Source organism: Sylvia atricapilla, chromosome 7 (genome assembly GCF_009819655.1).
Source record: "Sylvia atricapilla isolate bSylAtr1 chromosome 7, bSylAtr1.pri, whole genome shotgun sequence".
Classification (NCBI taxonomy): Eukaryota; Metazoa; Chordata; class Aves; order Passeriformes; family Sylviidae; genus Sylvia; species Sylvia atricapilla.
In genome coordinates, this window is record NC_089146.1 from 32,232,452 (window position 1) to 32,246,479 (window position 14,028).

Below are 14,028 nucleotides of genomic sequence, written 5' to 3' on the forward strand. Positions count from 1 at the left end.
ACAAGACAAAAAATCACTTATTCTTAATTCTTAATAGATTATTTAATAATCCCATAGTTTACAGTAAAAAATTTGAGAACAGAAATTCAAGGCAAGTTTTCTTATAGAAAGATCTACAAACAGGTTTACAGATATAGTCTTAAAAATCCCTCACAAATGGTGGCAGTTTTCAATTCACTTACAAGCCAAGACATTCATCAAGTTGGGGTTTCTGCCCTGCTCACTTAAAGACTTGGCAATTTTCTACTTTACATATGCAACAGGAGCCTGCACATCTTTACTCCATCTAAAAGAAAGAGAAGCCATCAGTTTCTCATTATCCATTACAGGAAGTTAAACTTCTTCAAAAAGATTATCTGTCATCCAGGAAATTTGGTCTTCTTTAAGACATAAAACATTTAGATCACTGTTTTTTTCAGACTCAAATTACAGGCATATAAAACAGCAATCTCACATATGAGTAAAAACAATTCTACTCGCAAACATTAAATGAACTTTTACTTATGTTAATAAGAAAACCAGTAAAAGCCTGTAGTATAAAATGTCTACTAAAGAAGAAAAATGTAAAATTAATCTTATTTAAAACAGAAACATCTACATAGCTTGATGATGAAAAAAGCTGTTGGATGACTCTCCTCCGCATCCAGATGATGGCACTGAAACTCAGAGCTAACAGTGGAACTAATATATGTGTGTCATGTCTTTAAAAGCTTTCCAGGCATGCTCAGTGTAAATGAGAAATCATGTATTACTGACCACACTCTGGCACAGTGACAGGAATTTAAGGAATTAGCCATACAGTAACCCCTGCAAGAAAAGAATGCACTTTCCAACTTGTAACCAGGCAGCTCTACAATGCTATTCTCAGCCCTCAGTCCTCCAGCAGATAGTTTGGGTTGACAACCAGGTATGGGTCATCATCAAAACTCTCCTCTTCTCTGGATCCTCTCAGTCCTGACTGGGACAGTTCAATCAGAATGTGGTCCTGCAACACATAAAGATTTGTGTTAAAACAAAGGCAGACAGGTTTGTTTGTATTCTTTGAAAGGCATTTTTATATTGGTAAAACCTCTTACTAATTACTTAACCCCTTTAATTGTGAACTCCCTCTAATAGATACTTAACATTAAGTGGAAATCACTTCTATGTTGTATCCTTTCTGGGAACTTTTCAGCCTAGGGCTTTCCAGTCTAATGGTTTTGTGTTTTTAAAAGTGAAAAGTAGTTAATTTTGTCATATTTTTTCCTCCAAAATGCCCTTGTACCCCTCTGACTTACGGCTATCCATTGAATACAAGTGTTAATTCTATTTTTGTATCCTAATGTATAATTAATACTATAGAAATACAGAAAAATATCACACTTCTTTAGTGACATAGTATAGCACTATGAACTTCTACTTATACACATCTCTAATTAATTTCTGCTTTTTCTGTAATTACTTTAACAGGTGTTTAACAAAGAAGGCATTTATACTGCATCAGTCAATATAATAGAAGAACAAAGCAGATTTCTCCAAACAGGAATGTATTCTATTAAAAAATGAAACATTTTTAATATATGTTACAACCCTATACAAGTTAAAACCCTCTTTCACTGCCCACACATCTCTATACATACATAATGTGTAAGTCGGTGAATGACCCTCTCTATGATCTTCTTTTTATTTATTAGTTCTTCTTCAGATTCGATTTCAGATTCGATTTCCTTTAGATACCAATTAATAAGTTCACTTCTCTTTAGTGCTGCATCGTCCTCTTCTGCAGAGAAAATAATTTGCATCAACACAGCAGCAGTAAACCACCACTCAAACCATAGGAGAAAAGGATTTGCACATTAACATTCACAATGCTGAAGGGAGAAACATGCTTTTTGAAGATGTTCAGGAAATGTCAGACCTTAGTCTTTTTATGGCTTTTTTCTTAAAACACCACATTCTGCACAGGAGGGTGTTGTGTCATGGTTTAATTGGAGATAATTAGATTGAGAATGGAAGCTTTCAGTCCTATGCCTTCAAGTGGCTTCCAAACCCCATCAGCCTTCAGCTTCAGGAGAAACCAGTTGTAAGGACTCACACACCTTTCCTCTAAGTAAGGGCTAAAGAAAAATTCTGTCACACAAAGCCAGAGGAGTCATCCTTCTACATGTACTCAGCATTTGAACAGACACTGTCGTCTCCACGCCCTTCCAAAAGCTTTGCTGCTTTAGTATCTGCTATGAGACAACTCTGCATTTCATTGCAGGAGTAGCCTCATTGCAATGGAAATATTTTCACTTCTGAAGAACTAATCCAGCCATTTGCTTAAGACAGGCTGTGGTTGCTGGCATGCATTAAAACTCCTGCTCCAGTTTTCACTGCTGCAGACTCTCCTAGCTTGGTTACACCATTGTGTGCTACAAATCCTCTTCTTTCTCTGCTCTGCTGACATGCTCCTCAGCTTAATGGGTTTTGATAAATGACTAAGGTAACAACTATAAACTCCAAGAAGTCCTATTTGCATCATCAGATGTAGTATCGTCATATGAGCATAGGTCTACACCTGACCTGACAAGTCTGCTGTCCCAAAAGTGAAAATCCCATGTACAACAGCAAGAAATGCAGTAACAACTGCTCCCTGAAGTCAGGGTCTGCCTCCTTTGCAATAAAGCAATCCTTACCTTCCTCTGCTTTCCTGAGGTGCAGCACCAGGAGATTGGAGATCCGGCGGTACTCGGAGAAGCCCAGCCTGAGAGAAGCCTTGGGTGCAGCATCCTTGCCCCCATCCTCAGAATGGCCATTGATCCCATTCACAACACCATTGACCCCAGCTGGAGCTTCTGCCTCACCTGTTTGGACACATGACCACGTGTAAAGCTGCAACATCTTTTAGCTGCTGTAAACTCTGAGCCACTGAAAAGCCACTGACCAACCAGATGAGTTGGTGAAGAAGGCTGAAGAAGAAAGAGTTAAGAACAGGAGTCCAGATTTCTAGAGCTCATTAGACAAGAAACAGGTGAGAAACTGAAGAGAAGCACAATCTCAATCAAGGTAAGCTGTAAAGACTAGAAGGACTTTCCCCTTTGAAAAATTTCTCTGTAAGTAATTTACCATTGACTCCATCTTGGTCCTCTTGATCCTCCATTTGCTGTTCATCATCTTGGTCTAAATTGACATCAGGAGTCTCAACTCTAATGATGGACTTATTTAACAGCCTGAAAGCTTCCTTCACATGTTTGGGGTGAACCTGAGGAACATTTGAAAAAACATATTAAATAGGCACAGGGGTTCTTCTAGTTTTCCAACAGCTCCAGAAACTCACCCCTAACTCTGACAAAGGCATTTTCCACACATCTCACCTGATTAATCCTAAACAGTAAAGACTCTGCAAGTTGAATTATATCCCATCACAAGTACTCCAAGAGGTCATGCAAGGTTAGGGAGGGAAAAGCAGCCTGATTAATCCTTCAGGGTTTAGCAATCATGTGGAGTCGATAAAATTTTTACTAAGCCAAGAACATTTGGGAGAAAGATCAGTGGAGCAAGAAACATGAAAGAAATGGGTCTGAACAGAGACAATATGAAAGAAAGAGAGATGTAATTAATGGTACTCTCCTCCAGAACTGAAAAGCGAAAACTGGAAAAATCATCTGTAGCTGAGCCATAAGCTAAAAACTATCTGTTTCTTTATAAGCTGAATTTAATTTAAAAGAACCCAAAGGGTGTCCTTACACAACCAGCCAGCAAGGTTCCATCCCTGCATGTGTCACATAGCCTCTAATCAAGATTTCAAAAAGCCTGCTGGGTTTGAAAGCAGGGACTAGAGGGGCAGTAATCACACTACAGTTAACAGCCACAACACAATGTGCTTTTCAGCAGTGGTTGATGTGAGCAGGAGCTCAGATCACACATACAGGTACTCCTGGGGAGGTCTACATACTTCAGTGAACTCTGGCCTTTAAGACTGCAAATGGAAGAGAGCCAAGAGATTACAAACTATGAAAGATCAGGAAAGAAACTGCCAACAGCCCTGGCTGATAGGAGCAGGTGACTGTCACGATTTGACAGGTAGGAGGCTGAGAGTGCTGACACAGCCGTGACACAAAATCATGCAAGTTCTCAGTTTGGACCAGCTGACCCCAGTTTTACAGGTCATCCCTTACAAACAGTGTTTCTGGCATACAGATTCAGACTGAGTATGACCCAAGCTCTCCTCCTCACCCACAGGACTACACCCAGTATCACAATCAAAGAGCAAATGCAGAACTGCCACACATTTCCATGAACATGTACCCAAACTTCCCCGAGGCCCCTGATACCTCATCACAGCAGTGCATGCGGGCCATGGCCTCGGAGAGGCGGATCATGCTCTCCAGCTGCCTCACTGTGATCCTCCAGGACGACTTGGTCACTCCAGAGCCGTCGCGCTGCCGCAGCCGCTTGTACTGCTCCACGATGAAGTCCTCAGACTCCTTGGAGATCTGTGTGGCATCAAACACAGGGACAGAGTTCCAGTGGTCAGAGTATTAAAGCTTTTTCTGCCTTGCAGTAGATTGGCAGTTCCCAGCCTTCGTTCTACTGGCTACTGCTTTAATCTGAAATATTCTATGCTATACACATACTCTACAGAAGTACAATAACAATCACATCATGTTGAAATTATGTTGTAATAATGATTATACTTATCAATGATAATGACATTATAGTAAGTACATAGCTGCATTAATTATTTTATAGCAGATTTTTTCATCATTTCTATTTTGCTGTTCCACTGACTTACTTCCAGGCATAATTCATGTCTGTCCCTACTAGATTGTTCTGTTTAGACTTACTAAAAATCCAACACACAGCTCATCCAAGCTGCTACTTGGATAGACCCCAAAAAAATCTCTAGTTAGACTAGTTTCCCATGTTCTGAATTTTACCAAAAAGCAAAGAAATAGAGGAAAAACACCCTTCTAAAATAAAGACACACAAACTGATTAAGCAGTAAGTCAACAAAATAGAAAAAATTCTGCAGCAGCCATGTTGCACTACCCCAAGTATCTTGGTGAGAAAAGCCTACTGCAGAGTGTTGTTCCTTTGCACCTCCTCAGACAGAAAAACTATTCCACAGTTTACTCAAAAAGTAAAATTACCTTTGGTTTAAACTGTCTTGCAAAGAGCAGATACCTTCGGATATCATCCAGGGAATAGACACGGTCAACAGACTCCTCCACTCTGGCATGCAGGTCCACGATGCGCCGGGCAATGGCGTAATCCACCACCTGGGACATTGGGGTTTGTCAGGATCACTGCCACAGCATCAGCCCAAGGGCAAAGCAACACTTCTATTCTTCCTTCCCGCTCCCCCTGCTCACTTGTAATCCTCACGGCAGAGCTGGCCTTTCCAGTGGCCAAACTCTCTGCCAGGTCCAGGAGAATGCCCTGGGGGGTTTCAGTACAAGGAAACACAGCAGAGGAGGGATAAAAGGCAGTTTTAGGATTTATAACTTCTTGGAACTCTCCTGGGTTACAAGTTAGCCAGAGAACAGGCAGAAAGTAGTGCTTTCCAGCGTGGGAACTTTCTTCCTTTTCAGCCTGCTCTGTCTCTCTCACCAATCCCTTCTCAATTAGACAATCACTCTGAGCAGAACAGTGGCTGAACCAACATTAATCTCTGGTTCTCATGTGTTCCCAAGGCAAATGGCACATAGACAGGTGGCAGCAGTCTCAGCCTTAGTGACCAGCCATTTGTAAAAATGAGTAATGGTGTTAAGTTTGCAGGTCAAACCACTACAGGATGAAAAGGCAGTGTCCTTGTATTCAGCAGAGCATGTTCAAATTTGTACTGCCAGCTTTTAGCTGCACAGACAGAGCAGAAAAGCAGGAGCAAAACACTCTCATGAGATTTGCTTCACTTAAAACTGTAGAGGGCCACCAAGATGGTCAGAGGGCAGGAGAACATGATGTACGAGAGGCCAAAAGAGCCAGGTCTGTTCAGCTTGAAAGGAAAGCAACTGCTCCACTGGCCAGCATAGATGTGATGAAGCCAAATAGTTCCTTGGATAAGAGGTAACCCCCATGAACTGAACCATGAGAAATTCTGATTAGATATATAAAAGTTACTATTTTCTGAACACATTGCAGGAGCCCAGAGAGACTGCAGAATCTCCATCCTTGGAGATACTCCAAACTCACTAGGGTCAAGTCTTGGCAAACTGTTCTCAATGATCTGTTTGAGTGCAAGGTTAGATTAGAGACCTCACGGGATATTTTCTGACACAAACTATTCTGTAATTCCTAAAAATTACCTCATTGCATTCATCCACAAGGATGAAGAAGAGATCAAAGCGGGACATGATGGGAGCTGACAGGTTGATATTTTGTTTCAGTGACTTGGATCTGTCATAGCGGCCACCAACTGGGTTTGCTGCAGCCAAAATGGAGGTCCTGGCATTCAGAGTAGCCTGACAGTAGGAAAAAATAAATTTAAAAAAGCCTGTATCTGTGACCACTTCATTGCAACCCAAATGGGTCAGCATAACACATTTTAGACGGAGTTCAATGCAAGTATTACAACAATCACCCCTCCAAAGCACCCAAACTCCACCAACAAGCCCTTTCTAACCAGGTCTCTGCCCCGAGACACAGTTTGATGATCAATATTGAAATATTGCCACACTCTTGCCAGTAACACTGAAACAAGTCCTTAAAACTGCTTTTCACAAGATCCTGTTTTTCTACAAATATACACCATTCTGTAACCTTTTTTAGGGTTACTTCAAGGTTAGGCTTTTCCCATTTTCTGTTTCCTGTCCACTACTATCTCTTTTTAACTCTAAGTAACATTTCTGACCTTCTCTGGGTCTGTGCCACAAAAACTTTGCAACAAGTGATCTCTGTCCTGCCACAGTGAGGCAGCTGCAGAGGTGACATGAAGGTCTGGCAGGTGAAGCCACATCAGTACACATAACAGGTGATGCTACAGACTACACAGAGGAGTAGTGCAAGCTACCTTCACTCCAGCTTTAGTAATGGATATTGTCTGCTGTTCCATTGCCTCATGAATGGCTACTTGATCCCGCACGTCCATCTTGTCAAATTCATCAATGCAACAAACCCCCTGCAGCAGAAGAATGAAAATAAGTGACCCAGATTCAATCACTTTTGGAACAAAAAAGCATCACTAAGACAGTTTAGGGCTCTCTGTCATCAATCAAGCTCCTTCTAGGGGTGCAGGAGCCTCTCCCCTTCCCAGACTCACATTATCTGCCAGCATCAGTGCTCCAGCCTCAATGACAAACTCGTGGGACTCCTCATCTTTGACCACAGCCGCCGTCAGACCCGCGGCGCTGGAGGCTTTGCCACTGGTGTACACAGCACGGGGGCTGAACTCATCCACGTGCCTGGGGAAAAGGGTAATGAAACCTCCAGTATTTATCTATCTCTGATATTTTTAAATGTGCAATTGATTTGTCTTTTTAATACTCAATGTCCCTTGAAAATATTTGGAAATTCGTATGTTGAGTTTGCTTTAGCCCTGTTCAAATACTTCAATCACCATCCACACAATCTTATGGGAAATATTCTCAAATATTTTACTTCCCTTTCCTATGATTAACACAGAAAAAGGCATAGTGCACAATTATAGCTCTAGTCACACTGGACAATATTTAAATACTGGGTCTTCATCTTACTTTAGAAACTGACTCTTGGCTGTACTTGGATCACCAACAATACAAACATTGATGTCCCCACGCAATGAAGTGCCTTCTGAAGTGGTCTTGGGAACTCCTCCAAAGAGCATCAGCAGGACCCCACGTTTTACTTCATCATTACCTGCCCCAGAAAAGATATTAAACTAAACATCTAAAGAAAACACCACAATTTTCCTATTAAAAAAAAAACAACTTATCCCACTAGAATTTTAGAGCATTTGAGCACATCTACCCAGAATTCACCTATTTGCTAAACACCCACTAAAACCTATAGGGTTCAGTAGCAGAACACGTGCCATCAAACCCAACCCTTTGGATTGGGCATGCAGGCCTTAATGATTAAACACCACAAATACTCAAAAAATAGATTTTTCTCTTTTAGTGCAACCAGTGCTGAGGGGAAAGAGTTTGTAGTAGCTGGCAGAGGGCTTTCAACCTCTCCCCAAAACTAGAGAGACAGCAAAAGGAATTAAAATTTACATAAATGAAATCCTCCCTCTCTGAGGCAACAAATGGATTCTTACCATGGATAGTGGGGAAGAGGCTGGTGCACAGATTATGGTACAGGTTCTTATCTTGGCTCATTTCAAAAACCTTTTCCCACTCTTTCACAGACATTTGGTTTTTAATGCTTTCTGCAGTCTGTTCTTCATCTCGGAGCTCTTTTCCACCAAACTAAATCAAGGAAATAAAATAGCAATAAAAGTAATAATAGATTCACTAATGAATGTGAGCACTGCAGACAGATCACAAAAACTTGCTCTGAAATCTAAATGGGAGAAACACATTCTGAAAAGCTGCCCTTAGGCTAACTAACCTCATCACCTTATACCTTTAAAAACCAATAGCCAATTTCCTAGGAGGCAAAATCAATGGTGTAACTTCAGTTAGTGAGAAAATCCCAAGTGAGCTGCTTGTACAGAGATCAAAAATAGAGTAAAACCAATATAACTTCCTTTGACTAAAATTATCTTTGTAAGCATTCTTACATTAACTGGAACTTCCAAGGTCTTTTGCTGCTCTGAAATGGGGGCTAGAAACTTCTACTTCCAGAACATACTGGATACTCTTATTATCCTATATGATGGTGATGCTGCTAGCAGAATCATAGATTACAGTACCATACCATGCCAAAACCTAGGTGTAGTCAGTATTACTCATGTTGCAGTAACATCCCAAGACATCACTTGATAAACCAGAGGGAATAGAAAGGTTCCCTGTTTTTCCTATGACAAAATGCAGCAATAGGATTTCCTGGAAGAAAAGGAAATACTGCAGAAATGGATGAAAGCTGAATGGAAATCCATGTGCCAGTTAGCTGTTTAGAACAAACTGTAACATTGGCAAGTAATTACATCTGTGAAAAACGCTATGAGCAACAAAGACAAGAAAAGAACCTTGCTATGTAAATTCAATGAGAATATAAAGACAGTCAAACCAACACAGAAAGGCGGCACACACTCACACTTAAAGCTTTACCCATTCCTGCTCCCTGATCTGAGGGAAAACCATAGAGAGCACAGATCGCCAACACCTTTAAATGTCCTTTCTCTGCAGACTCACCCGTGGATTTGTTGGTGCAACATAACAGGCCAGGAAGACGAGCTTGTAGGAGAGCTCCCTGACGCCGAGGGCGCGCAGCCCCCGGATGCCTTCGCTCTCGTAGCCCTCTGTCCCCGTCACCCGCGAGCCGGTTTCCGCGCGTAACCCTGCCAGCGAAACCGGAGTCAGGACAGCAGCTCCCAGCACCAAGGACACCTCATGGAGGCCACGAGTAGCCACAGACCTGGTGTGGAGAGCTGGGACACGTCAGGCACGACAATCAGCGAGCCGGTGAAGTCACACTTGTCGCCTGCCTGGGCAGACTCCACGGCCTCGGCGCGCAGGATCACCTCCACGCTGCGCGGAATGCTGCCCCGCGGCAGCTCGCCCTGCGTCTCCTGGATGCGCACCTGGCGGGGACAGAGGGTCAACACCGAGCACATCACCAGATCTGAGACTGCTTCAAAGGCTACACTGCTAACAGATGTGCTCAACAGCTTCTGACTGCTGCCATCCATCTCGATCGCTCTTACAACAACCAAAAATCCCTTCCCTAATCAGCATCCCAGGAGTCTTGGAGCAGCTTAGACGATGTAAAAGGGCCACAGTGACAATTCTGAAAAGTAAATTTCTGAAACTGAAAATTTCAGTTAATGTGGTTGACATAAAATATAAGTGTGGGATGTGAAGTGCTGAGGATTTGGGAGAGTACATCAACCTGGAAGAACAAGACACTGCAGATACCAAGAAACACCTCTTTTCATACTTGTATAAAGCAGCTACACATCATATACTGCCAACATGAGACTAACTCTAGTCTGAATACGTGGGGTTTCAGTGGCTTACTTAGACAGTAAATGTTACACAGCAAAACTAGTAATTTCCTGTTCTTAAACATAAGTCTTCCAGAGACAGGAAGAAACATTTTGCAGAAATTGCAGTGCCTTTTCTGGAGGTCTTTTCTTGATGCTTACAGAACAAAAATTAACCATCTTCAACGTGTAGAAGTACAAATAACACCTTCCAACTACTACAGGAACATTATTGGTTGTCATCATGCCCCAACATCCTCCCTGTACCTTTTGGAAATCAACAAATCTCGATTTGTTTGTGTCCAGCAGGAATCTCCTTCTGTTGGCACAGACTGGGTTTCTGCAGATGTTTGGCAGGGTGTATTTGAATTGCTGCTCCACATCTTTGATCACTGTCTGGCAGTCGAGGCACAGGAAGGTTCCACTGACCAGCTCTGGATGGACGGGGTGGGTACGGACCACCTGCCCACTGATGCGCAGCAGGGAACCAATTTTTGCTGAAGTCAGTTCTCGAATTCTGTTTGAAACAGGAATTCACAAGGATTAAATTATTGAGTTGACAGCTTTAGGCCCAAGGTACTAAGATACAATACAGTGTCACTCTGTAAAGAATTGCTATAACAAACAAAAGAAACAAACTTACTACAATATATTCTCATGTTATGATTTTACATAAACTTTTCAATTAATACTACAGGTCAAACCAATGCAAAAGTTACATTACTGGTACTTCAAAAGCAACACAGACAATTTTATTTATTTTTTTTTGAACTAGAGAGGTTACACTTGTTTGTGAAATACGATTAATTTAAGTATCTGAGTGTGATTTACAAATGAAAAATTGTGTAAAAAAATCTCCTGCACAAGATCAGGAAACTTTGTCACAACTATACTGGCCAACTGCACATTTCACACTACATAACTGAAACACTTTCAGCCTGCTTTGACACATCTTTTCCCTGGTAGTAAAACAGCACAAGTTTCTGGAATTAATGATCATCCTACTTGTGTCTGGTAGGCAGGTCCTGGAATGCAACATAAAAGTCCTTGTTTGCAGGAACATTTCCATGGTCTCTGGCAAAAGTCTTTGTTGCTCGACACAGGTATGGATAAACCCTGAAATATGGGAAGAAAAGTTCAAATTTTAGAGAAGCTATTAAAATGCCTTCCCTGCTTTAGATTACATCACAGGCTTCTATCAGATTTCCAGGTTCTGGCTTTTAATGCTATGTTGTATAACCCAAAAAAAAGACACTCCAAATATGCTAAATGTGAGATCACTGCATAATAATGTTACTTGCACTATTGTTTGATAATAGACTTTTTAAAGTCTCATTTTATGACACTTTTATCTTTATGTTAAGAAACATATCTTCAAAATAAGCAACCAACTCAATAAAATATTGGCAAAGCATTAAATTTTAGAGTTTATTCTCTATTGTCATACTGACTACCTACTTCTTTACCACAATAAATGCAATTATCTGGTTAACTCATGGTTTTCAGAGAGGAATCCACTAAAAACGTTTTTAGCCAATTAAAAAAAAATCTTAAATATAAGTGTTTTCAGGATGTGTAAAGAAGATACGCTGCTTTTTTTTTATATAAAAGCAAGACATTATGGGCCTGAGACTCCCGCAGAGCTTAGCTTTACCTGAAAAAAACCCCCACTCTACATTTTACCTGTAAAATTCCTCCTGAACAGTGGTAGAGAGCTGCTGATTGAACTGCTCCAAATCTGCAAAGCTGACAACCAGCGTGTTCCTCTCTGGCCGGATCAGTTCTTCAGCATCTCGCAAGTACTTGACCTCCCCATCGCTGTTCTGGAACCTGAAAGGGATTCAGGAAAACGTTTCAGTCACAGTAGGCAGCAACTGAATACTTCTGAATTCAGGGGAAAAGACAGAGAAAAGGATAACTCACATTCAGGCATCCCACAGGCCCTTGCAAAGCCTTTTCTAACAATATTTCTTCTTCCACCCCCTTGCGTCATCTACTCTATCCATACCCTAGCACAGACACACCGGGTTTATATTTCATACAGCAGGAGAGTTGACCCAGTGCCAGAAAAAAAATTATTTAGGGTTTAACAATGGCTCTGCACCAGCAAGCAAGGTTTTGTTTCCTCCGGGTGATGCTAATGGTTTCCTTATTTGATGCGGGTGGGCCCCTCAGGAGGCAAAACGCAGAGAGCTGGATGTATTAATGTGTAACACCCAAGCCGTGGAAAGGGTTTTCAACACAGCCGTGACGGTACTTTGTTACAAGGGACTAAATGCACCTAAAAATTATATAATCATAGAATGGTTTGGTTTAGAAGTGATTTTAAGATCATCTCGTTTCAGCCCCCTGCCATGGGCAGGGACACTTTCCACTAGACAAGGCTGCCCAAAGCCACATCCAGCCTGGCCTTGGACGCTTCCAGGACATCCCAACTTGTCCGGGCATTTCCGCGGAAACTCTCCGAGAAGGGTTTTGCCTACCAAGGGCGTGCTGCCTTCCTACAGGTTCCTCCCGGCAGAGCCCGAGGCCACAGCAGAGCTTTTCCAGCTGAACGCCAAGGGGAGCGGGCACCGGACCCCGACAGGATCTCGCCAAATGGCGGCCCCTCCGTGCGGCGCTGCCGGCCCACCACCCGCTGCCGGCTCTGCCCGCCGGCCGCCAGGCCCGGCCCCCGGCACTCACTCCTCTAGGAAGTCCAAGAACAACTTCTGGCACTTCTCGGCCACTTCATCGCGGATCTGCTGGTGCTGCGGCGCCGCGCCCGCGCCCCCCACCGCCGCCACTGCCAGATCCATCCCGAACGCCGCCGCTGCCCCGGCCCGGCCCCTCAGCGGTTCGCGCCACGCCGCGCACCACGTGAACCGCGCGCCCGCCGCGCCGGCCAATCGGCGGCCGCTGTGCCGCAGGGCCCCGCCCGCCGCCGCCGTTTGCGCGCCAAAGGCGAGGGGCGGCCGGGACTGGGGCGGGCTATGGGGCGGCGCCGGGACAGACAGCGCCGGGACAGCGCCGGGCACCGCGCCCCGCCCCGAGCCGCGCCGTCAGGGACCGCCAGCGGGACCGCCTGAGGGTTTGTCACCGAGCTGCTCAGTGCTGTGCGGCTTACAGCTGTGCCAGAGTAGCAGTGTTTCCCATGGAGAAACAGAGGGATAGAATGCTAAGGGGTTGTAAGGCACCTTAAAGATTATCTAGTCCCAACACACCTGCCATGTGAGGGACACCTCCAACTCGACCATGTATCTCAGGGCCTTATGTCCAACCTCGTCTTGAACCCTGTCAGGGATGGGGAATCGCAACCTCCCTGAGTAACCCGTTCCACTGTCTCAGCATGCTCACAGGGAAGAATTTCTTCCTAATATCTCACTGAAATTCCCCTTTTTCAATTTGTCTCCATTCCTCTTGTCCTGTCACTACAGTTCTTGACAAACAGTCCTCCCTGTAGCCCCTTCAGATACTGGAAGGTTGCTATGAGGTCTCCACACAACCTTCTCCAGGCTCAACATCCCCAACTTTCTCGGCCTGTCTTTGCAGCTGAGGTGTGGCCCTCTCGTAGACTTGATCCAACAGTTTCATGTCCCTCTTATGCTGGGGATGCCAGAACCATAGGCATGGAGGTGTCAGCTGTGGGCAGCTCCAGCATTGCAGTTAAACTTCCACACGGCACTGCTTTCCCCAAGAAGAAATCAGCTCTGGTAGCTGGAGACAAAAGTACTGCGGTGGCCAGGACACTGCTGAGGAACCCCTGAGCCAGGGAATCCTCACAGTGTGTGCAGGAGGCCCTTGGGCAGCTGCTTGCTGAGGAGACCCACACCATGGAGCATGTCCAGCTTCTGAAGAACTGGCCCTGGTGAAAGGGTATAAACTCTGCCAGGTGAGTGCCAGGCCACAGTCTGGACCCTTGGCTCCTCGCTGGCACCGTTGTGGGATGGTTGAAGGCAACATTTGCCAAGCAGTGCCATGGCTGATGGCCATTCCCGAATGGCAGCTGCTGGCACACG

At 43.9% G+C, this 14,028-nt stretch overlaps 1 protein-coding gene across 1 annotated transcript; it reads right to left on the bottom strand.

The window, feature by feature from the left end:
* Positions 1 to 17: 17 nt before the first annotated feature.
* MCM6 (minichromosome maintenance complex component 6) lies at positions 18 to 12,849 on the bottom strand. The gene is made up of 17 exons (XM_066323152.1): positions 12,716 to 12,849; positions 11,714 to 11,860; positions 11,036 to 11,146; positions 10,298 to 10,547; positions 9,463 to 9,628; positions 9,240 to 9,385; positions 8,201 to 8,351; positions 7,656 to 7,797; positions 7,223 to 7,364; positions 6,974 to 7,081; positions 6,270 to 6,425; positions 5,115 to 5,243; positions 4,296 to 4,457; positions 3,088 to 3,223; positions 2,658 to 2,825; positions 1,620 to 1,759; positions 18 to 985 (listed from the first exon to the last, which is right to left on the bottom strand). Exons 1-17 carry the CDS (start codon positions 12,826 to 12,828, stop codon positions 872 to 874), a joined length of 2,481 nt encoding a protein of 826 aa, XP_066179249.1. The 5' UTR covers positions 12,829 to 12,849; the 3' UTR covers positions 18 to 871.
* Between the last annotated feature and the right edge of the window lie 1,179 nt (positions 12,850 to 14,028).